This window comes from Geotrypetes seraphini, chromosome 8 (genome assembly GCF_902459505.1).
Source record: "Geotrypetes seraphini chromosome 8, aGeoSer1.1, whole genome shotgun sequence".
Classification (NCBI taxonomy): Eukaryota; Metazoa; Chordata; class Amphibia; order Gymnophiona; family Dermophiidae; genus Geotrypetes; species Geotrypetes seraphini.
Genome location: NC_047091.1, coordinates 33,063,304 through 33,086,768, shown reverse-complemented (window position 1 = coordinate 33,086,768; position 23,465 = coordinate 33,063,304). Strand labels below are relative to the sequence as shown.

The 23,465-nt window shown below is 44.5% G+C and overlaps 1 protein-coding gene across 1 annotated transcript; it reads right to left on the bottom strand.

Annotated features, from left to right (window-relative positions):
- Nucleotides 1–2,684: 2,684 nt before the first annotated feature.
- On the bottom strand, nucleotides 2,685–10,686 carry PNRC2 (proline rich nuclear receptor coactivator 2). The gene is made up of 3 exons (XM_033956732.1): nucleotides 10,447–10,686; nucleotides 7,517–7,726; nucleotides 2,685–6,633 (listed from the first exon to the last, which is right to left on the bottom strand). The coding sequence occupies exon 3, from the start codon at nucleotides 6,613–6,615 to the stop codon at nucleotides 6,190–6,192; it is 426 nt and encodes a 141-aa protein (XP_033812623.1). The 5' UTR covers nucleotides 6,616–6,633; nucleotides 7,517–7,726; nucleotides 10,447–10,686; the 3' UTR covers nucleotides 2,685–6,189.
- Nucleotides 10,687–23,465: the final 12,779 nt, after the last annotated feature.

Below are 23,465 nucleotides of genomic sequence, written 5' to 3'. Positions count from 1 at the left end.
TCTGAGCTGCCTATTATATCTACCTCATTCAGTGTTATATACTATAACTCTCCTATTTTATTTTTTAGGCTTCTGTGACAGTTAAGAAAATGTGCTGACAGAGCCTGGTTCCATCCCGGTTAAGGTGGAGTCCATTCTTTCGGAACAAGCTCCCCCTTTCCCAGCCGGTTACCCAGTTCCTAACAAATCTAAATCCCTCATCCCTGCACCATCGATCCAACCACGCATTGGAACTTCCATGCGCAGGACCCAAGAGACAGGCAGAGCTCCGAACTGGGCTGGAAAAGCCAACCGCTTAGTTTTTTGTTGCTTACATTTTAAGAGTGATGAGGTAGGAGGGGATTGCAAGGCAGAAACAGTGCCCATGGGATGCCTTCCCGTCAAATCACAGGTGCGCCTTCTGTGAGCCCTGCACTGCCTTCGTGGAAGCTGGTGAAGGAGTTTTACAAGTCTCCACGACCGGCTGTCTCTTTTTTGCGCTTGCCGCAGGTGCTGTTTTCTCTCCAACGGCGTTAGAGCGATAAGCTTCCATCCCCGGCTATATCTAACCTGGGCCCTGAGGGGAAGGAGCAAGTGGCACTGGTTGCAGCCTTGGTGATTTCCCAAGAGCCATTGGTGCAAAACACTGCTCTGAGGGAGCTGCCTTCCATGTAGTGAAATAATTTGGAAAGACTCTTTATGGTCCTAGCGACCGCAATGTGAAACAATCCAGTGTTGGGAAAAAGTTGGTGAAGGATTTTTCTCTTTTAAAGAACAAAGCATTCCTATTATTTAGTTATTTCTGAAGAAGGCAAGAGAGGGACCCGGGTGAAGAAAAAACTTGACTAAGCAGGAAGAAAAGCTCAGAAGGCAAGATGTTTGCACATGCTTAGTAAATTTAAAAAACAACAACAAAAAAAAAAAAACATACTAGGGCAGGGGTCTCAAAGTTCCTCCTTGAGGGCCACAATCCAGTCGGGTTTTTAGGATTGCCCCAATGAATACACATAAGATCTTTGTGCATGCACTGCTTTCAATGCATATTCATTGGGGAAATCCTGAAAACCCGACTGGATTGTGGCCCTCAAGAAGGGACTTTGAGATCCCTGTACTAGGGGGAAGCACCGACACTCAGGCTCAGTCAGAGGACTTTACCAGCAAGTGCGCCTGCATTTCTGCTTGTCTCAGAAGAAAAACCCTTATCCACAAACATAGCTGACTTTCCCTGCTGTGTCCACCAGCTAAGGTCGAGCCAGCATGGGTTCTGCAAGGGTAGGTCGTGCCTCACAAACTTGTTGTACTTCTTTGAGGGGGTAAATAGCCAGGTGGACAAAGGTGAACCCATAGACATAATTTACCTAGACTTCCAGAAAGCCTTCGATAAGGTACCACATGAGCGGTTGCTCAGGAAACTATGGAATCACGGGGTGCGAGGGGAGGTCCACCGATGGATCAAAAACTGGCTGTCAGACAGGAAGCAGAGGGTTGGTGTAAAGGGCCACTACTCAGACTGGCAAGGGGTCACGAGCGGGGTTCCTCAAGGGTCAGTGCTGGGACCGCTCCTGTTTAACATATTCATCGATGACCTGGAGGCGGGAACAAAATGTGAGGTCATCAAATTCGCAGATGACACCAAACTATTCAGCAAGGTTGAAACCACGGTAGATTGCGAGGATCTCCAAAGGGATCTTACGACACTGGAAGAATGGGCGAAAAAGTGGCAAATGAGCTTCAACGTGGGGAAATGCAAGGTCATGCATATAGGGAGAAGGAACCCGATGTTCACTTACAAAATGGGGGGATCAACGCTAGGGGTCAGTAAGCTGGAAAGAGACCTGGGAGTGATGGTAGACACGACATTGAAGGCATCGGCACAGTGCGCCACAGCCTCGAGGAAAGCAAACCAAATGTTAGGTATCATTAAGAAGGGTATCTCGACCAGAACTAAGGAAGTCATCCTGCCACTGTACCAGGCTATGGTGCGCCCGCATCTGGAATACTGTGTACAGTACTGGTCACCGTACCTCAAAAAGGACATGGCAATGCTTGAGGGAGTCCAGAGAAGAGCAACTAAACTGATTAAGGGTATGGAAAACCTTACATACACTGACAGACTGAAGAAGCTGGGGCTGTTCTCCCTGGAGAAGCGGAGACTCAGAGGAGATATGATAGAGACCTTCAAGATCCTGAGGGGCATCGAAAAGGTTGACATGGACAGATTTTTCAATTTGAAAGAAACCACAAGATCAAGGGGTCACTCGATGAAATTGAAGGGGGACAGGTTTAGAACAAACGCAAGGAAATTCTTTTTCACACAGAGGGTGGTGGACACATGGAACACCCTTCCTGAAGCCGTGATAGGAAATAGCACAGTACAGGGTTTCAAGGAAGACCTGGATAGGTTCCTGGAGGACAAAGGGATTGAGGGGTACAGATAAGAGCAGTGGAAGGTTTAGAGATAAGTGTAGAGGTAGGCATAAAATTAGTCAGGGACTGCTGCTCAGGCAATATGCCTGATGGGCCGCCGCGTGAGCGGACCGCTGGGCAGGATGGACCTCTGGTCTGCCCCGGCGGAGGCGACTACTTATGTACTTATGTAAGAATCCTCATTACAATTAAGCAACTTTCCTAAACTCGCTTCATCCTAAAGAACTAAAATGACAGTTACCACATGAAGTTATTGAACTTAAAAAAACAAGATTATATAGGGGAAATAGGTAAGGAACTTTATTTTTCATCAATTCATAATTTTACAGAACAGTTCACAAATCCAATATTGAAATTTGGAAATTCAAACAGAGTTGAAGGCCAAAAAATTTAATTACTCAAGGTGACCAACTTTGGAGATAAGGATATAAAAATTCAGAAAAAAAATCCAATTAAACATCTCAGGAAAGATTTAAGTTGTTACCCTTGGAGCTGCCAACACATTATAAATGTATAACGCTAAACATGATATGTAATGCATACCTATATTTAGGACATTTTCATGAACCAGCAGACAAATGCAGTCAATATTTAACCACAGATGATTATGAAAATTGGTTTTCTATTGCAAAATGCCAACTTGAATAGTTACATTTAGAAATCAAATTTTTCAATTTTTGACTTAAGGGGTTTAATACTTTTATGTATTAAATTTTCTTCTCATTTTGTCTAACAAATATGCATCGTATTAAGTGTGCGCCAAGATCAAACCGGCTGAAAGAAAAACACATAGGGCTCCTTTTACGAAGCCGCGTTAGCAGTTTAACGCGCATAATAGTGCGCGCTAAACTGCCGGCCGCGCTAGACACTAACGTCAGCATTGAGCTGGCGTTAGGTCTAGCTGCGTGGCGCGGGTTTAGCGTGTGCTAACGCGGCTTCGTAGAAGGAGCTCTTATTTTCCGTGATGTGTTGATACAACAGTAAATTTCTAAGTTACACAGTTACTAGTGACTGGTGAGACCTTTTACATTACAAAAGATTTACAATATTGCCGACAGCTCATCTTAAGAAACCCTCCACTGTAACATGCATACTTTTATACACTAAAAATGTGTGTCTTTCAGTGGAATATTACAGCAGCATTTTTTTTTTATTTTTTTAAAACTTTTTTTTTTTTTAATGAAATCCTTTTGCACTAAGGGGGGGGGGAATTCATGAAAGAGCGATAGCACATGCTAACTGCCTTAACCTTTTTCTATCGCAATAAATTTTACATTACGCTGGTTCCAATTGTAATTATTTGAGCAAAGTTTTGTATTATTCACCGTTATCATTTACGGCTATTGTAAACATAATGTAAATAAGTCATAAGTCTCTAAATTCAAATATTTTGTGTTCCTGGCTCTTTATTAGTCCATACACACTGTTTATCCACGATGGCAACGACATTTTTGGAATGTCCCGTCATCCGGGACGCACGATAGGAAAAGGTTAAGACACCCATAAGAATATAATGGGGTTTTTAGCAGTCAGCATGTGCTATCTCACTTAACGCCCTTTCATGAATTCCCCCCCCCAATTCACTAACAAACCAGTCTGCAAGAAATCAACCAAACATGTTATGTTCATCAGTACTTAGTGCATAGGTAAAGCATCTTTATGCTTGCTTAAAAAGTTGTTAAACAAAATATTTTTCCATCAAGCCATATACTCTGCATGGCTCTACATTCAGCAGTTTTGTACTAAAAATACTTTATTTTTCTGCAGGAAAGCCCTGCATAGATTTACATATGCTACATGTTTTACATTTATTTACATGGCTCTCCAAACCGTATGTTTTTACACTAGCCACATAATTTTAAAGCAGCACTGTAACAAAGCTTGTACAAAAGTATTTTCTGTTGGAACATCACATACCCACCGATCAAAGCAGTGATGCAAGCCATTTTAGAATAAAGGAAATCTGTACATGAAAACTAGTGCCCGGTTGAAAATTTTGGACAATTTTTCTAGTTGCATCTCAAATTAGCTTTCCCCCCAAATTTAAAGCTGCTGTAGAACTTGTCAAAGAAAGGAGAGGAATTCATACAAAGGCTCAGGTTTCTTGCTCTCTGGCAAAGGAAGGTAAGCAGATTATTGCCTCCATTGGCTAATGAAGCATTTACTGGACATGGTGTCAGGTCAAAGGCGCGCACAGACAACTGAGCGCAACACGGAGGCGCGCGCCGAAGAAAATGACTGTTTTAAAGGGCTCCGACGGGGTGTGTGTGGAGGGAACCCCCTACTTTACTTTATACAGATCGCGCCGCGTTGTGGGGGGTTTGTAACCCCCCACATTTTCCTGAAAACTTCACTTTTTCCCTAAAAAACAGGGAAACAGTTAAATTTCCAGTATAATGAAGGTGGTTACAAACACCCCACAAAGCCGCCGCGATCTGTATTAAGTAAAGTGGGGGGGGTTCCCCAACAAAAACCCCCGTCGGAGCCCCTAAAACACTCTTTCTTCGGCGCGCACTTCCGTCTTGCACTCAGTTGTCGGTGTGCGCCTTTGTCTTCGAACCACTGGATATTCCAACAAGAAAATTTCTGCACAGAAATTGCATTGCTACTTCCAACAGCTATTTACATGGACATAACTGGAACACTAGCCTGCTTTTATATATATTTTTTTACATGTTCACAATTCTTTGAATACAAAGAAAATACAAAAACTGCATTTCATAAAACTGCTAAGTGCAAACCAACTGAACACAGCCACAGCTTCTGGACAATTATCTGGCAGTACAAAATGCTTCATTTGTTGGCACATTTCAATCAATTCAAGCTCAAATCATTTTTGTTTCCCCCTCCCCCCCCCCAACATTAAGGGCTCCTTTTATCAAGGCGCGCTACGGGAGTTAGCACGGATATTTCATCACGCGCTAACCCCCGCGGCAGCCTAAAATCCTAATGCCTCGTCAATGGAGGCGTTAGGTACTAGCGCGGCAGGCGGTTTAATGCATGGTATTCCTCGTGTTAAACCGCTACTGCGCCTTTGTAAAAGGACTCCTAAAATGTTCAATCAAGGTAGTCATAATTCTGTATATTCAAACAGCAAGTTTGTATTAATTTGGTATATGCAGTTGAGGAAAATACTGTAGTGCTGTGTACCAATTTTAAGATCAAAATACTCAAGATTTGTTTTTTGTTTTTTTTTAAACAGTATAACAACTGAAAATCAGTGTTCTTTATGCAAATAGACTTAAATCTATGAAAATTAAAGCAGTTTTCTTGTAAAATACTAAACATCACCTCAACTTTGCTTGGTGATTGAGGGAAAAATCTATACTGGCACAAGACATTCTAGTCAGCTACATTATAAACTAGCAAGTTATTTCCCAGCAATGATGATCCACAAAACTAGTAAACCTGTAGCATTTACAAATGGTCTATATAAAAATGCCCTATGCCCACACAAAATTTGAGGCATTCTAAATATGATCTGTTACATTAAGTGCAAGCATTGTGGATCATCATACATTTGGTTTCAGTGACCTTGCCACTGCAAGTACAACTTCTCAGTGCAATGCGCACAGCGCACAAGGCTAATGAGATGAAAGTGCTATGCGGACATCGAGAGAAGTCTGCCCATCACTTAAGGAGCCCTCACGTTTAACCAATTTAGAAGCCAGTTTTCCACACAGATGTGAATGTTAAAGCTTTAGAACTAGTCAAATCTACACTATACCATTTCATATTTGAAACATGTAAATCTCAAATGATAATTCATTTGAAAACTACAATTCAGGCCTGGACTTTTAGCAAGGTTTTCAGCTGGCAACTCATTATTTCTCTGTCAGGTGGATTAAATGAAAGAGGCACCCAGTGGCTTGGTGGCCTGGGAAGAACACTTGGTGAAGGGGGTTCACTAAACTTGGCCCCAGCATAATTCTGATTTGACTGACAATTTAAAAGGGGATGTGAACTTGATACAAGAGAACCCCAAGTTGGATTTGGGAAAGGGACAATATGCTTGCCCCCATTTTGCATGGCCTGCCATACAACTCCTGACTGACTATATCCATGCCCTCTCTCTTTCTTCAAGTGCATCTTGTTTACTGGGGTAGTATTTTGATCTTTGCTCTTCTGCCAGTTATAAAGCTGGTGGTTCTTGGTAAGTTTGTTCCTGGGCTGAGGAACTGGAATGGTAAACTTTTCACCTCCACCCATCTTCAACTTTTATGTCACCTAAAAAACAAAGGAAAACAGACAAGCTATTGAGTTAAAGAGTCAAGTCCATGTTGGTTAAAATGTCATTAAATTAAAGCTTAATGGTCAAAAGGAGGAAAACCCCTGCAGCAGGTATACCTTAGATTAGAACATGAAGGAACTGTAATAACTGGTTATAGGGAATTGCCTGGTATCATCCTTCTTATTTTTCCATAGGGAATGGGGCCCATAAGAACCTTGGTTCTCTAACCCAGAGACCATGGAAAGAAGGGTCAGAAGGGGGGGCCTATTCCTATATAAGTGTAACATAGAAAGGAATTTAAGCCCGAGTTACAGATGACCAATTAAGGCACTATGTGCCAACAAATTACAGGAAGATCCCATCTCCTAAGTAAGGAGAATGAAGCTTAACAGACCAATATGGGGAGAACAACTGCAACTCAGGAGAGATAGAGCTGATACTGTCAGTGATTTTCAGTCTGATAAATAGCTAAGTAACCACAGTTGAGCAGTTGTCTTAGCTTTATATGGCGAGTTAACCAGGCACCCATCTGAATATTGGCCTATACCCAATTAACTTCCAGGTTGGCAGATATACCTAGATACTGAATGCTGGGAGATATGCATGGCCCAGTATTCAATATCTGAGGTTAGTTCAGCCCGCTTCTAGAAGTGGCTTACCAGCTGCAGGCTGAATAAATCGACCCCTCGTTAGTTTAAACCTTTTTGATGAGCCTCTTCCCAAATTCTTACCTGGCCTGCTTCATTAACATGCTTACATTAGTACAGGGTCTACAAAAACCAGATTTGTGGGGTTTTTGGGTTTGTTTGTTTTTAAACATCTCAGCAAAACAAAAACACACAACCACCCTGGATCCTCACCCCTAATTCATAGTTTTACCTTTCTGTTGAGCGATCAGACTCCACGGCCCCCACTTTCTCCAACACCTGGGCCCCCTGTACTTCCCAAAATCTGTCACCGAAATGCTTTTCCTCCGATCCTTCTGTTTTCCAGATGGTGTAAGTTTGCATGAGCTGACAAGGTCTGTGCGGCTGTGAAGGCCAGACCCACAACATCAGAGTCCACTTGAAACAACAGCTTCAGTCCCAGCTGGAGACAAAGAGGAACCCGAGATATATCAAATGGCAAACACAAGTGAATTAAAAAGGCGGTAAGACACAGGTTAAATCAAAACAAAGATATTTCAAAGGTTTAGCTTGCCTTTCAGAACTACAGGAATGATAAGTAGTAGTAATGGCTTGTTAGAACTGTCTCCTATGTGTATCTAGTGATAGCCTAGAGAAAAAGATTATGTACTTACCCTGGCACGCTCTTATCCAGTAGATAGGTGAGACATTCTAGACCAGTGGTTCCCAACCTTCTCCTGGAGGACCACCAGGCCAGTCGGGGTTTCAGGCTAGCCCTAATGAATATGCATGAGAGAGATCTGCATACAATGAAGTTCCAGGCATGCAAATCTGCTCCATGCATATTCATTAGGGCTATCCTGAAAACCCGACTGGCCTAGTGGTCCTCCAGGACAGGATTGGGAACCACTGTTCTAGACAGGTGGTTATTTCCCCATACAAGTGAAAGAGAGGCACCTGGAGCAACAGGCTCAAACAAATTGTTCTGCTCAAGTAACTCAACAGTAATGTTAACTGCCAACACAGGCTTTAAAGGACCCAGTATCCTGTTTCCAAAAGTTGCCAAACCCAGGTCACAAATACTTGGCAAGTTACCAAGTAGTAAAACAAATTTCATGCTGCTTATCCTAGGAATACGTAGTGGATTTTCTAAAGCTTACTAAGCTTTCACCACCTGGCTATAAACTGCAGTTTAAAAACATGCTGTGAGAAGAAATCTTTTCTCCAATTTGTTTTAAATCTACCACTTAGTAGATTCATCACTGGCCTCCTAGTCCTAATGTCTTTGGAAAGAGTATATACCCACACATTTGATTGTACTATATATGAAGAGTCTCATCAACATAAATCAGAGAATGCATCAAAATACTCATCCCCTAAAGATGCCAAAGTGTAGCCCATATGGTAAATGCCTCATCTTCCCCTGGACCAACCCCATCACCCAGAGGCCATATGACAGATGGGGACCCCCCTCCCCTTTCCACTAGTTACATTCCAATCAGAGAGCTTCCACCTCTAGGCCTCCTCCTCGCACTTGAAAACACAGAACTTAGATTCCTGTGTTCTGGTTTAAGGACTGATTCTGATTAGAGAATGACACGGGGATAAATTTGTCCCTGTGAGTTTTGTCACTATATCTGCCACATTCCTGTAAGCTCTACCTTACCCGCACAAGCCTCTAACACTTATGATTTTAAAGTGTTTGAGGCTTGTGCAGATGATGTTGGAGTTTCCAGGAATGGGGCAGGAACAGAAAAAGAACTCACTGGGACAGGAAAATAGAAACAGAGAAACATGATGGCAGATAAAGGCCAAATGGCCTATCTAGTCTGCCCAACCACAGCAACCATTATCTCTTTCTCTCTCCGAGAGATTGCCATGTGCCTATCTCAGGCCCTTTTGAATTCAGACAGTGTCTGTCTCCACCACCTCCTCCAGGAGACTATTCCATGCATCTACCACCCTTTCTATAAAAAAAGTTTTTCCTTAGATTACTCCTGAGCCTATCTCCTCTTAACCACATCCTATGCCCTCTCATTACATTGTTTCCTTTCAAATGAAAGAGACTTGACTCATGCATTTATATTACATAGGTATTTAAATGTCTCTATCACATCTCTCCTCTCCCGCCTTTCCTCCAAAGTCTACAGATTGAGATCTTTAAGTCTGTTCCCATACGCCTTATGACGAAGACCACACACCATTTTAGTAGCCTTCCTCTGGACCGTCTCCATCCTTTTTATATCTTTTTGAACATCCGGCCTCCAGCATCGTACACAATATTCTAAATGAGGCCTCACCAGAGTCTTATACAGGGGGATCAATACCTCCTTTTTCCTACTGGCCATACCTCTCTCCCTATGCACCCTAGCATCCTTCTAGCTTTCACTGTCACCTTTTCAACCTGTTCGGCCAATTTAAGATCAGCACATACAATGAGTTTCTGCGGGGACGGGGGAAAATTTGTCCCCAAGTGTCATTTCCTAATTCTGATCCCCCAAAGTTTGGCAATTGCATTTGTGGTTCAGTGGCTGACCCCCAATGCAGGCGTTGTACACCTAAAACACGACTTGTGTTGGGATCAATAAAGACTAGTCTGGCCATTGAGGCCCTTTATGCTTTTTTTTTTGCTACAGGTTTTTAGGAAAAAACAAGAACTACAAAACTACTAACACTATTTATTACTTCTATCGTGCTGAAAAGGCTTACACAGCGCTGTAGATTTTAACATACAATAGATAGTCCCTGCTCAGAAGAGCTTACAATCTAATTTAGACAGAACATTACAGGGCAGGGGAGATTACGGTACAGGAAATGAAGAGTTGAAAGCAGTTTAAAAAAAAGGGGCCTTTAGCTTGGATTTGAACACTGCCAGTAAAATCAGAGAGAACAACAATTCCTAAAATAGCTAGAAAGTAAAGGGAAAACGAGAGAAGACGACGCACCACGGAGGCCACGCCCCTTCCCACGACGCACAACGGAGGCCACACCCCTTCCCCATCCCGGAAAAACATTTCGACTGTGGCAGTTGGGCTAAAGAAGTTTAAAGGAGTCGGGGAGGGGAGAGGTAGTCGGGGTTTGGTCCTCGCTGGGAGAGGGGGAAGATAAAAAAAGAGGCTGAAACTCGAGAGACACAAAAGAAAGGGACAAAAACATAGTGGGGGGGGGGAGTCGAGGACTCACCGGCTCTTTCAACGGCCTCGCGGGGGGTTGGCGCGAGACACTCTACAGCCGCCGCGAGAAGCGCGCGCTTTCCTCGTCGCTCGCCTTCGCCTGCTCCGTCGCTCGCCTTCTCTTCCTCCCTCTCTCTCTCTCTCTCTCTCTCTCTCTCTCTCTCTCAAAGCAAAGCGACACAAAATGGCGTCCGCACTTGCCTCCGCCCAACGCCCCCTGCCACGCAGCTTTCAAAAAGCTCCCCGGACTCGCCAATGGCGTCGCGTCGCGTCCGGAGTCTCGCCAATGGAACGCGGCGGGGTGGGAGGGGAAAGGGGAGGAAGGCGGAGCCCCGTCTGCGCCCAATGGCCGCGAAGGAGACGAGAGACGTAGGCGTTTGCGGGCGGGGACTGAGCGCGGTGGCTCGAGGGCGGAGGAGCCGCTTGGGGGTTGGCTCTTTTGTAGAGTGGGCGTGGTTAGTTTGCTGCACGTGGGTCTCTGTTTTGGATCCCACCGTGGATCAGACTTTCAAGGTGCTCGGTTTGCAAACGGTATAAAAAATGGTGGAGTTGGGCTTATAATCTTGATTTTAGAAAATTGTTAAAGACTCAACTCTTTGAAAGGCTGCTATCTTAATGCATTGTGCTTCATTTTTTCAATCAAGTTCCTTATATTCAACTTGATGTATTTGATCTGTTCTACCGTATATATTACTTCTTTCCCTGCCATTATATTGTAAATGTTTCCTGTCTTTATCTGTTTTTAAGTCCATTGTTCTAATTTGTATTTTATCTGTATCCCATGTATTAGCTCACCTTGTGGTGAGCCGCCTAGAACTTTTTCGGTATGGCGGTATAGAAGAATAAAATTATTATTATTATAAAAGTACAGGCCTTTGTTTAATGATATTACTTTTATTTTTAAATCTCATTTCTTTTTTTTTTCTTTTTTTATTATTTATTTATATTTTTCAATTTACAATTCAAGTATCACTTGTACAGAAAAATAAAGATAAGCCAATAAAGTACTAATATAAACATTTCTGCTCCCAAACTTGTTACAAGAAAAATCATTATAGCTTAACTTCAACTCTAGTCCACTATATGGATCCAAGGAATGCATAGCGGATGATTAAAGTAATTTTAACAAACTAAGTTGTTATTAAAAGAAAATAGGCCCTTTAGGCAGAGACAGGTCAACAATAATCAATTATCCTCTTATTCCCCCTTAAACCTGAGGTGCTGTAGACAAAAATGTTGTCAACTGGCTTGGATCAAAGAAAACATATTTTTTCATACTATATTGTATAACACATTTACAAGGGTGTCGAAGATAAAAAGTCGCCCCCAAAGCTATAACCCCTGGTTTTAGAAGAAGAAATTCACGTCTCCTTTTTTGTGTTTCTCAAGCCAGATCTGGAAAAATCAATATTTTAAGTCCCATAAATTTCTTAAGTCTATTTTTGAAGAAAAGCCTAAGCAACCAGTTTTTATCTGGTGCTAAGGCTACTATAATCAACAGTGTCGCTGGAGTAACCATTTCTATATCAGAACGCTCCAATATTGCAGTAACATCTAACGGTTGCTGGTCCTTTTCTTGTAAGCGCTGCTGTTCCTCTCTTTTAATAGGTAGATAATAAGCCTGCGTAAGAGGTGGCAACATATCTTCAGAAATTTCCAATATTTCCATCATGTAACGTTTCACTATGTCTCTCGGTGATATTGTTGCAATCCTCGGAAAGTTAATTAATCTGAGGTTATTATTTCTAGAGGAATTTTCTAAGGATTCCAGCTTCCTTCTCAAGTTAGTATTATCTTTTATTAGTGTTTCTCTAATTTGTTTAGAAACTTTTAATTCCTGATGAATATTTTCTATGGAGCTTTTAGACTCATCAAATTCAGCTTTTAAATTCCCCATTGTAACCTCTTGAACTTTAAGTCTTTCTTCCAACTGGCTCAGTTGGGGTTTCACAGATTTTGCCAAATCTGCCACCAGATCCCAAAGAGAATCCAGGGTTACCTCTCTGGGTTTTTCAATATGAAATGCATTAATAAAATGAGAAGTCTCACCAGTTGAAGTTGATGTTCTTTCTTGAACAGCATTTCTCTGGATCCAAATTACCCCTTCAGTTGTTGTACTCTCAGTCTCTTCCAAACTCTCCTGAAAAGAAGAGTTAGTCTCCAGTCTCCCCTCTCTGATATCTGTGGCCTCCGGGGGAGAGCACTGCTCATGCTCCAACAGCACTTCCTCTCGTGGGGAGCTGGTAACCTGAGGCGGAGGGGGAGGTACTCTGGCGTCGGGGCTTAATGTTGTTTCTAAGCCCAAGGAGTTGACATCCGTTCCGCTCCGGCGCGACTCCAGCGGGACCCCCGACGCCCGGGGTGTCTCCTGCATACGTCGGAGGATCTCCTCAATGTTGCCGAACACCGCTGCACCGGGCTGCCGCGAGGCTCCAGTGGCACTGCGTCCTCTTCGTTTCGGCATGAAGAAGGGAGCAGATATCTCGGGCAGCGGATTAAAAGTTGTTAGAGGTGAGACTCTTCGGCGTGTTACTCAGCCGGTAGGGTCTGCGGCCATCTTGGATCGCTGGATAGATTCCTCTAAATCTCATTTCTTATGTTCAAGTTACTGTCTTTTATTGTTAATTTTAACAAACAGATTGAAACATTAAAAGAAAGCATGCTGATAAATTTAGTTTAGTATACATTTACACTTCCCTCTCCGTATTCGTGGTGATAGGGAACAGCACGGCCACGAAGGCAGAAAAACCGTGAATAACGTTTGGTATGCTATTTGTGGGTTTTCTGTAACAAACCCTAGAAAAGGCACAAAACCACGAATAACCAGACCAGTTGTGGAGCCGTTACAGAGAAGATGTATTGTCGGCGCGTATTGATAACCTTAAGAGAGGGAACTGAAAGTAAATGCTGATCGTTAGACCTAAGAATTCTTGTACAGTGGTGCCTCACACAACGAACTTAATTGGTTCCAGGAGCAAGTTTGTTATGTGAAACGTTCGTTATGTGAAACGCGTTTTCCCATAGGAATACATGTAAAAAAAAATAATTCGTTCTGCAGCATAAAATATGCTAAGATGACATAAAAAAAGATAAATTTTTGGTTATTATTTTTATTTAGATACATCTAAAAACATAATTGTTTTTTAAAACAACACACATTTTTTAAATTTAAAGACAGACTAAGTAGAGTCTAATTTTACAGTGAGAGAGGGCAGAGTCTCAGCGGCAAAAACTGGGACTTAACTGTTCATTTTTTTTTTTTTCTACCGTGTTTCCCCGATGATAAGGCAGGGCCATCAAATAAGACAGCCCCCCCTTTTTAGAAAAAAATGTAAAATAAGGCACCCCCCCGCAAATAAGCCACCCACCGATACCTGCGCTTACCCGAATCGGGTGGTACGGTGGGTGACTCCGTGTGGTCCCTGGCACCCCCGACACGATCGGGGCAAGAGGGAGCTCAAGCCCTCTTGCCCCCCCGACTCCCCGACACGATCGGGGCAAGAGGGAGCCCAAGCCCTCTTGCCCCCCCGACTCCCCGACACGATCGGGGCAAGAGGGAGCCCAAGCCCTCTTGCCCCCCCGACTCCCCGACACGATCGGGGCAAGAGGGAGCCCAAGCCCTCTTGCCCCGCCGATTCCCCAACTCCCCGACAATATCGGGCCAGGAGGGAGCCCAAGTCCTCCTGGCCACGGCGACCCCCTAACCCCACCCTGCACTACATTACGGGCAGGAGGGATCCCAGGCCCTCCTGCCCTCGACGCAAACCCCCCCTCCCCCCAACGACCGCCCCCCCCAAGAACCTCCGACCGCCCCGACCCGCGACCCCCCTGGCCGACCCCCACGACACCCCCAACCCCCTTCCCCGTACCTTTCTGTAGTTGGCCGGACAGACGGGAGCCAAACCCGCCTGTCCGGCAGGCAGCCAACGACGGAATGAGGCCGGATTGGCCCATCCGTCCCAAAGCTCCGCCTACTGGTGGGGCCTAAGGCGCCTGGGCCAATCAGAATAGGCCCGGGAGCCTTAGGTCCCTCCTGGGGGCAGGGCCTGAGGCACATGGTCGGGTTGGGCCCATGTGCCTCAGGCCCCGCCCCCAGGAGGGACCTAAGGCTCCCGGGCCTATTCTGATTGGCCCAGGCGCCTTAGGCCCCACCAGTAGGCGGAGCTTTGGGACGGATGGGCCAATCCGGCCTCATTCCGTCGTTGGCTGCCTGCCGGACAGGCGGGTTTGGCTCCCGTCTGTCCGGCCAACTACAGAAAGGTACGGGGAAGGGGGTTGGGGGTGTCGTGGGGGTCGGCCAGGGGGGTCGCGGGTCGGCTGGGGGGCGGTCGGAGGTTCTTGGGGGGGGGGCGGTCGTTGGGGGGAGGGGGGGTTTGCGTCGAGGGCAGGAGGGCCTGGGATCCCTCCTGCCCGTAATGTAGTGCAGGGTGGGGTTAGGGGGTCGCCGTGGCCAGGAGGACTTGGGCTCCCTCCTGGCCCGATCGTGTCGGGGAGTCGGGGGGGCAAGAGGGCTTGGGCTCCCTCTTGCCCCGATCGTGTCGGGGAGTCGGGGGGGCAAGAGGGCTTGGGCTCCCTCTTGCCCCGATCGTGTCGGGGAGTCGGGGGGGCAAGAGGGCTTGAGCTCCCTCTTGCCCCGATCGTGTCGGGGAGTCGGGGGGGCAAGAGGGCTTGGGCTCCCTCTTGCCCCGATCGTGTCGGGGAGTCGGGGGGGGCAAGAGGGAGCCAGGCGGAGAGAGGGCAGTTAAGCGCAGTGCCTGCGCGGAAGGATGCAGCTCGGGCGACTTCGTTGTGTGAAACGAAGTTCGTTGTACGAATCAAGACATAAAGTTCGTTGTGCGCAGCGTTCGCTGTGCGAGGCGTCCGTTATGCGAGGCACCACTGTATAAGGAATTAAGAGCCTATTGATGAACTAAACTAAACTAAACCTTAAGTTTATATACTGCATCATCTCCACGGATGTGGAGCTCGGCATGGTTTACAAGAACTTAAAATATAGGAAGAGAAGGGAAATAAAAGGTTTACATAAACTTATATATAGAAGAGAAGAGTAAGGGGGGATAGAATTACATTTTAGTGAAAAGTCAGGTTTTCAGTTGATTGCAGAATAATTGCAGGGAGCCCAGATTCTGCAGCAGGGTAGTAAGGTCGTTCCAAAGACCTGTGATTCTGAAAAGAAGGGATTTTCCCAGTTGAAGGCCGGGGCTTTATGAAGAAGGCATTTAAGGGTTAATAGGCATATTGTTGTTGGGGTGTTTTTTTTTTTTTTTTTTTACCACATTTTAAAACCTAGATAATTCTTTTGGGACATAGAAAATATTCATGGAACTAGGATTGCCAGATTTCCTCTAAAAAAAAAAAAAAGAGAACATCTGGTCCTTCTCTGTTCCGCCCCCTCTCCCCCGTCTCTTCCCCAGCCCCATCCTCACACAAACCTCTGGTCTCCTTCCCCAAGCTTAGGGCCATGTCTGGAGAGCCTCTATGCATGCGCGGACGTCAACACATATGCATGACATCATTGCATCAACATCCATGCGTGTGCAGAGGGCCTCCAGACGCAGCCCCGAGCTTGGGGACCTCCAAAACCTGGACAGACTGCCAGGTTTTGGAAATCTCTCCGGGCCCCCAAACAGTCCTCTAAAAAGTAGACATGTCCGGGTTTTCCTGTACGTTTGGTAACAAGCTCCCAGAGCAGGTGATCATGGCCAACAGCGTGCTGATTTCAAGAATAAGTGGGATGCCCACGTCTGATCTCTACGAGGGCAGTGTAAAGATATCGCCACCTAAGTGTGATCTCTAGGAGGGTAGTTAGGGAGAGTTAATAGAGTGAGCAGACTTGATGAAACATAGAAACATAGTGGCAGAAAAGGGCTATAGCCCACCAAGTCTGCCCATTCCAAGTATTTGTTACCGAATTTACTCCCTTAAAGATCCCACGTGAGCATCCCATCTTCTCTTAAAATCCGTCACGCTGCTGGCCTCAACCACCTGCAGTGGGAGTCTGTTCCACTGATCCACCACTCTTTCGGTGAAGAAGTATTTTCTGGAGTCTCCATGAAACTTCCCTCCCCTTTTCTGCCGTCGTTTTCTATGTTTCTACATGCAGCCTGCTTTGATTTTAACATAGTAAATGACAGCAGATAATGACCTTCCCAGTCTGACCAACAGATACATTCATTGTAATGTCATGCATAAACTGGATCATCTTTTTTTTCTTTGTGCCTCTCTCCCATGGGTTTTGTTGATCGGTCCCTCCTCCCAGCTGCACTTCTCTTCACAAAGCCCGCGACCCATGGCCCGTGGTTGATCCAGAAGCCTAGAGGGAAGGCGTCTGGGTTAGCATGGGTAGCGTGCAGAAGCCGCTGCTCGTGGCTTTGTGAAGAGAAGTGCGGCTGGGAGGAGGGAGCCAGTAAAAGCCTGGGGACTGCCTGTAATGTAAATAAAATAAAAATTTATATGCGGCCCAATGTGGCACAGCTCATGGCCCGGTACTGGTCCACAGCCTGGTGGTTGGGGATCTCTGGACTAGGGGATGATTTAAAAAAAAGATGATTTAAAAAAAAAAAAAAGTTGGTTTACTGTAAGCCATGTGGAATATATATGCAAAAATACAGTACAGAAAAGGTTAAAATAAAAACATTTGTTGGTCTTACGCATATCTTCAGAAATGGAGGGATAAACTAGCAGAAGTCTGACATTTCTGACCAGTGTATGTTCACCAATGAAAACAGACCTTAAAGAGATGTTTCAGGAATTTTGCATGGATTCTGATGTGACCGACCAACACTGGTTCAACAGCTTTCCAGTTTGCAAGTGCTATATAAGAAATAATGCCCCCCCCCCCTTTTTTTTTTTTTTTTTTACTAAGCCATGGTAGAGGGTTCCACCGCTGCACCGAGCGCTAAATGAGCATCGGAGCATTTAGCGTTCCAAATTGCATATTTAAATATATGGAATGTATTTATAAGTATGATAAAATTAACAATTGAAGGAAGTGGCTTTGTTATAAGGAGTTTTTGTATGTGAAGAAGCTGGAAGGAGAAACCCAGATCTGTGTTGGGGAGAGCCGACAAGGAGTGTGAGTTGGAGAATGGTTTTAAGTCATTTGAAGATTGTCGTTATGGAGTGAAGAACGCAGGAACATGAGTAGCAGGAACAATGAATCATGTGGACGTTCATCGTACTATCATCTGATTTTTTTTCAGATAAGTGGGAAACTTTTGAAGTGCAATGATAGTTCCTAACATTTCTTTCCTCCATATTGGAAAAACATAAGGCACTTTTATCAAGTATAAGTTAATACCTTTGCACTTTGGTGGGGTTAAATATTGGTATTTATTTTATCTGTTTATTTTATTTTGTTTTTGAAGTCCTGTAAATTTTGACAAGTATTTACATATACAGGACTTATCGGACTGCGTTCCCCATTTGGCTATTTAGTAAAAGAGGACCAAAATAAAATAAATTTTAAAGTAGTTTTTTCTTTTTTTTTCTCTTAGGTCTATGGAAAAGAATCTTCCCTGGATCAGATGGAAAGGGTTTGCCCAGTTTATGGGGAAATGATCAGTACATAAGCCTGCTGTAATTTTAGCAGCATAAATTATATTTAAAAGCAATATCTTTAACATCCTACCTTCTCTGCTCTGCTTTTTGTTTGATGAGGTGTGTTATTGTTGATGCTGAAGTTTCTACAGCTGCTTCTGCTGTTATGAATCTGCAACTCAAGGGCATGCATTAGTGCTGACTCAGAAATTCCTTTTCGTCAACCTGCTGATGTGTCATGTTATTGCAGAATATACCAGGCGGTGCTGGGATCTCCTGGAAGAATTGGATGCAGGCAGGTATTCGTACATTAGATGATGTTATATCTAATGGGAAACTGCTTGATTTTTCACGACTGCAACAATCATCTGGTATTTTAAAGTCTCAAAATTATAGGTGGTTGCAGTTGAAGCAGGCCATTCAGAGTGGGTTCCCTGAATGGCAAAACTTAAAAACTTATTATAGCTTGCAGATCCTATGTTACCAGACCGATTTAGTAGGACATCAGGCCGCCCGGTGGTGTAAATTAATTTAGGAAATTTTGAATTAAAAAAACAAAAAATAGACTTAGAGACATTTGGAGCATCGAGATAAAACAGAATATTTCTGCATGTCGATGGCCACGAATTTGGACTTGGAGGATAAAATGTACAATGTCAGCATCTATGAGACAAACTTGGTTTTTCTTGTTGCATAGGATTTTTTGGATCCCAGTTAGTTTACAAAAGATAGACAGTTCTAAGTCTAATAGATGCTGGCATTGTCATGTTAATATAGGGACATTGGATCATCTGTTCTATTGTCCATTGATGTATAACGCAGGATCCCTTAGCTTCTGTTAAACAGAATGTGGCAACATCCCGTGGTCATTGATTTTAAATAGCCAGTGGCCACACATAAATGGTAACATTAGCCTATGGCCAAAACCCGATATAACAGAAAAAGATTGAATTATGGCCATACTAGAAATGGGCTTAGCCCGTGTAAGCATGTGCTAAGCCCATTTCACAGCTTAGCAAAAGGGCTCTGAAATTTTTAAAGGCTTACTAATGAATCAAATGAACTCCCCTGCTGGATAAAAGATTGCGCTGGACAAACTGTAACGAGGTGACAAAGGCCATAGGGAGGTTTCTAGCAAGAGTTCTGGACAAGCTGAATTGTATGGGAGTGGGCCAGAAAGTTGTAAATTGGTTGAGGAATCAGTCATCTACTATGCTATTGTATAAATCAGCCAAGATTTGGGGCCTTTTTCTTCCTCTCCACATGCTGGCATTCTCTGGACCATTTATTCGTATGGGGGTATATATAACATGTATTGAAATGCAGATATCCTTATAGATGTATCAGAACAGTGGACATCTGTGATGTAAATAGCCTCTGTTCAGGACTCCTGCGCTTTAGGGAACAGCGCCTGATCCTGCGGTAGCAGGAACAGCAGCAAAACGTAGCTCCCCCACGCTCAATGCTAATGGTGTGCAAATGGTATGCATGCCGTGAGACTGAAATAAGGGGAAGGAGAACTATGCAGTGCAGGAAAACCAGGAAGTGAAGCACACATCAACACCATTTTTCTCTGCCTTTAAACAGTGGCATAGTAAGGGTGAGGGGGTGAGGGGGCAGTCCATCCCAGGTGCAGTCTTCCTCGGGGCACCGGCACCCCCCCTCCCCTCTGCCTCCTTCCCACTCCTCCCCCTGCCTATGCACATTCCCCATATCTTTTTAACTTTGCCGTGAGCAGCGATGAACTTGCCGCCCGCGTCACTTTCAACGCTTTCTCTGATGTCCGGTAGGGGCACGGCAGGGCAGGAGACCTCGCTACCCCACTGCCTTTAAATATAAGACTTTCAAATTTTTTTTCATTTGAAAGGGTTATACTTAAGTGCAGAAAACAGGCACCAATGCATGCTTTCGATTTCAGATGGGCTCGGACCTGCACACATTTGTTTTTCACTCCCAGCACTAGGAGGCTTGCACTTCCACTTCCGAAACAAATAAAAGCCATCAGATTTTAAGCTGAAAATTATTAGAAATCCTCTCTTCAAACACCCCATTGCCAGCTGTGAGCTGGCATTAGGTTTCCAGCGGTAAGGGCAGAGTTTGCGCGCTGTTCTCTGAGCATTGGGAGGGAATAGCAAATCACCTCATTTACATCTGTTTGACTACATTTAAATAGAATTTGCACTAATCTTTGACTTGGCCATTGTTTCCTGCGCTGTAGCCCTCTGAACATTCTGCGCAGGTTAACGCCGGCGCTAGTCCAGCACTAATCGGCTCTTGTGCCGGCGTTAGGTGCCTTGGCTGAAGGGCATCTGGAAATGCATACGCGTTGATGCGATGATTTCATATGCCTGCATGACATCATCACATCGACATCCACGCTTGCTCGAAGGCCCTCCAGACAGGGCTCTGAGCTGCCAGTGTGTGTTGTGGGGGGTGGGGGGGGGGGGGGGGGGGAGGGGGAGGTGCTGCAAGAGGGAGGCGCCTAGAGGAAGAGACTGGTAAAATGACTTTCTGTTGTGCAGGAGTTAAGTTGTGGAACTCCTCGGTGGGTCAGATACGAAATTGCTGTGAAAAGGGCAGGTTCAGAGAACTACTTAAGATGCAGTTATTTGTAGATGCCTTCTTCTAGCTATCTCTAGTAAAATTGATGAACTATCCACGATTTTTAGTATCCAGTTTGTGATATCTTTCTGAGGATTGTTTGCATGTTTATTTTATCATGTATTTGTTTTACCATGTGTTTATTTTTATATTATTATGTATCTCAATTATGTAAACCGCTTAGTTTTAAACGGTATATAAATTTTTAAAATAAAAATAAAATACAGAACGTGCCTCTAGCCATGAGAAGCACATCCTGTAGGCAGTCAGCTGGCACCGTCCCTCTCCTCCTCGCCAACATCTCGCAGCGCACATTTTGCGATACACGGTTCTAGAGACACAAACTTGTATTTCCAAATCAGGAAAAGGATGTGTGAGAAATGTAATACTTCTACTTTGCCAGCAGATGGCAGCACCACATATACAGTATTTAAAAGAGGTGACCAATGTATTGAGGAAGCTTTTTCTTCCCTATCTTTAGGAGGACTTATGAATATTCTTCTCTCTCTCTCTTGTTTTTCCACTTCCAATTCATCTCCTTTTCCCAGAGAACAGCTGAGAGAACACCTTTCCATTTGGCTCCAGAAAAAGGACAGATTGAGACATCTAGGGTTTACTTCCACTGAAAGCAATGGAAGTAAAAACCCGGATGTCTCAATCCGTTCTCCTTTTTCTGGAGCCATTTTGTAACCCTACGGCTTTTCCTCTAACCCAGGGGTGTCAAAGTCCCTCCTTGAGGGCTGTAATCCAGTTGGGTTTTCAGGATTTTCCCAATGAATATGCACTGCTTTCATTGTATGCTAATAGATCTCATGCATATTCATTGGGGAAATCCTGAAAACCCGACTGGATTTTGGCCCTCGAGGAGAGACTTTGACACCCCTGCTCTAACCCAAGTGCAGCAAGGAGAGGCAAATATAAGCAACTGCCTAAAGCTCCAGATTTTGAATGCAGTACTGTGGTCTGTGATCTCTGAGGAAGAAACCACACTCCCTAGCACTCTCTGGCCTTGCCTGTGGGTACAAGTCCATATTTAAGATTTTGACATCCACCAGTGGCAGAGCCAGACAGCCAATTGTGGGCAGAACTGAGCCCAAATGGGTGGACCTCTCTCTCTCTCTCCACCCTCTATTCCCCTCCCAGCCTGTGCAGCAGCCTCTATCTGCCCCTCATACCTCTCTCCCCAGCCCTGCAGCAGCCTCTCTCTTTCTCTCCCTTCCCACCCTCCAGCCCATGTAGCAATCTCTCTATTTCCCTCCCTTCCCACTTCCCCCTAACCCATGCAGCATGTCTGTTTCTTTTCAGGTTGCCGGCAGCTGACCCAGAAGCCTTCGCTCTGACGCAAAACGCATAAGCGTCAGAGGGAAGGCTTCCAGGTCAGCCACCGGCAGCATGTAGGAGCCGCTGCTGGTGGCCTATGGCTGCTGGGTGGATGGGCCTGAGCCCACACTGGGCGGGCCAGGCCCACACTGTGGCTATGCCTCTGGCACCTACAGACAGGATCAGAGAGAGAATATTCATAAATGTGCTTGATTTTTTGCCATGTCACAGAAGATGAGTGAAAGCAAAAATTAAAACAAAGAGAACTGGGGGTGGTGGGGGGGGGGGCGAGGTTGCAGAAAGCCCAATCCCATACTGAACTCCTTTCAAACCTTGTGAATACAAAAGTGTTTGTGTCCTTATTCCCCCAGCAGAGAGGGTGAAACCGTGGGAGGAGACATACCTTGCCCTCCATTTCAAGTTTATTTAAAAATTTGTTATACCGCCAAATCGGGCTTCAAGGCGGTGTACATATAATAATTCAATTTACAATAGCAAAGGTGCATAACATAATTCATAATATAAGAAAAAACATAAAAACTGAGCATTATTCTAAACATATTAACACAAAGACATACAACAGAAAACAATAGGAAAAGGGGAAAATGAAAAGTTACAAGCTGAAAGAATAGTGGAAGACGTCCCTAAGAGGACGGTTATGGCCCGAAGGCATCTTGAAGGTTTTCAGTTTTGATTTGAAGTGATTTAGGATTGCTTCCTCTCTTAGATGGGTTGGGGCAGAGTTCCAAAGCGAAGGAGCGGTAACCGAAAAGTTATCCTTACGCTTGGTGTTGAGGTGTCTTAAGGATGGTATGGAAAGCAGGTTTTGTGAAGCTGAATGGAGAGTTCTTTGAGGAGAGTATGGTATTAGTGATTTATTGCCCATTGTTCAATATGCAGAGTGCAAACCCATCAGGACCTGGGAGAGGAATGGCATTGCTGTAAAGTCACATTTCCTTGATATTTGTAGAATTTCTGTCTTTGGACTGTGAATAGTGACTTTGATCATTTGGAGAACTGAAAGGAGACATTTATGTTTGGGAACTAATAGTATTCTCTTGTCCCAAACATTGTCTAGAGTGGAAGAGAAGTGAGTCGCTGGCAGATCTGACAGACCCTTTCTGTATCACTATTGAGAGTCTTGTATGAAAAAAAAGAGTGGCAACAAAGACCCACATATCTAAATTTCCCTTAAATTTATCTTAATTTTGCTCAGACCTTTGGAACAAATAGAACTGTAAAAAGACAAACAGACATTTTGGTTAGATTAACGCTGTACTGTGAGCAATATCCAGAAACCCATAGGAAGTGGACAGCACCACAGCGAAACTACTCTACTGCCCTCTGCCTTGCACGGGATAGTATATTATTTAAAAGGATGTCTTGTGGTTAGCTTGTAAGACAGGTGGAGGACTTTTAAAGCTGCAGAAAGCTGTCGGTGGAATACGATATTCCAGCATAAGAACATAAGAATTGCCACTGTTGGGTCAGACCAGTGGTCCATCAGGCCCAGCAGTCCACTCCCGCGGCGGCCCTTGGTCAAAAACAGTGCCCTAACTGAGTCTAGCC

What these genes read in the sequence shown, in the direction of transcription:
- PNRC2 (XM_033956732.1), bottom strand. Translation starts at nt 6,615, where the DNA reads ATGGGTGGAGGTGAAAAGTTTACCATTCCAGTTCCTCAGCCCAGGAAC.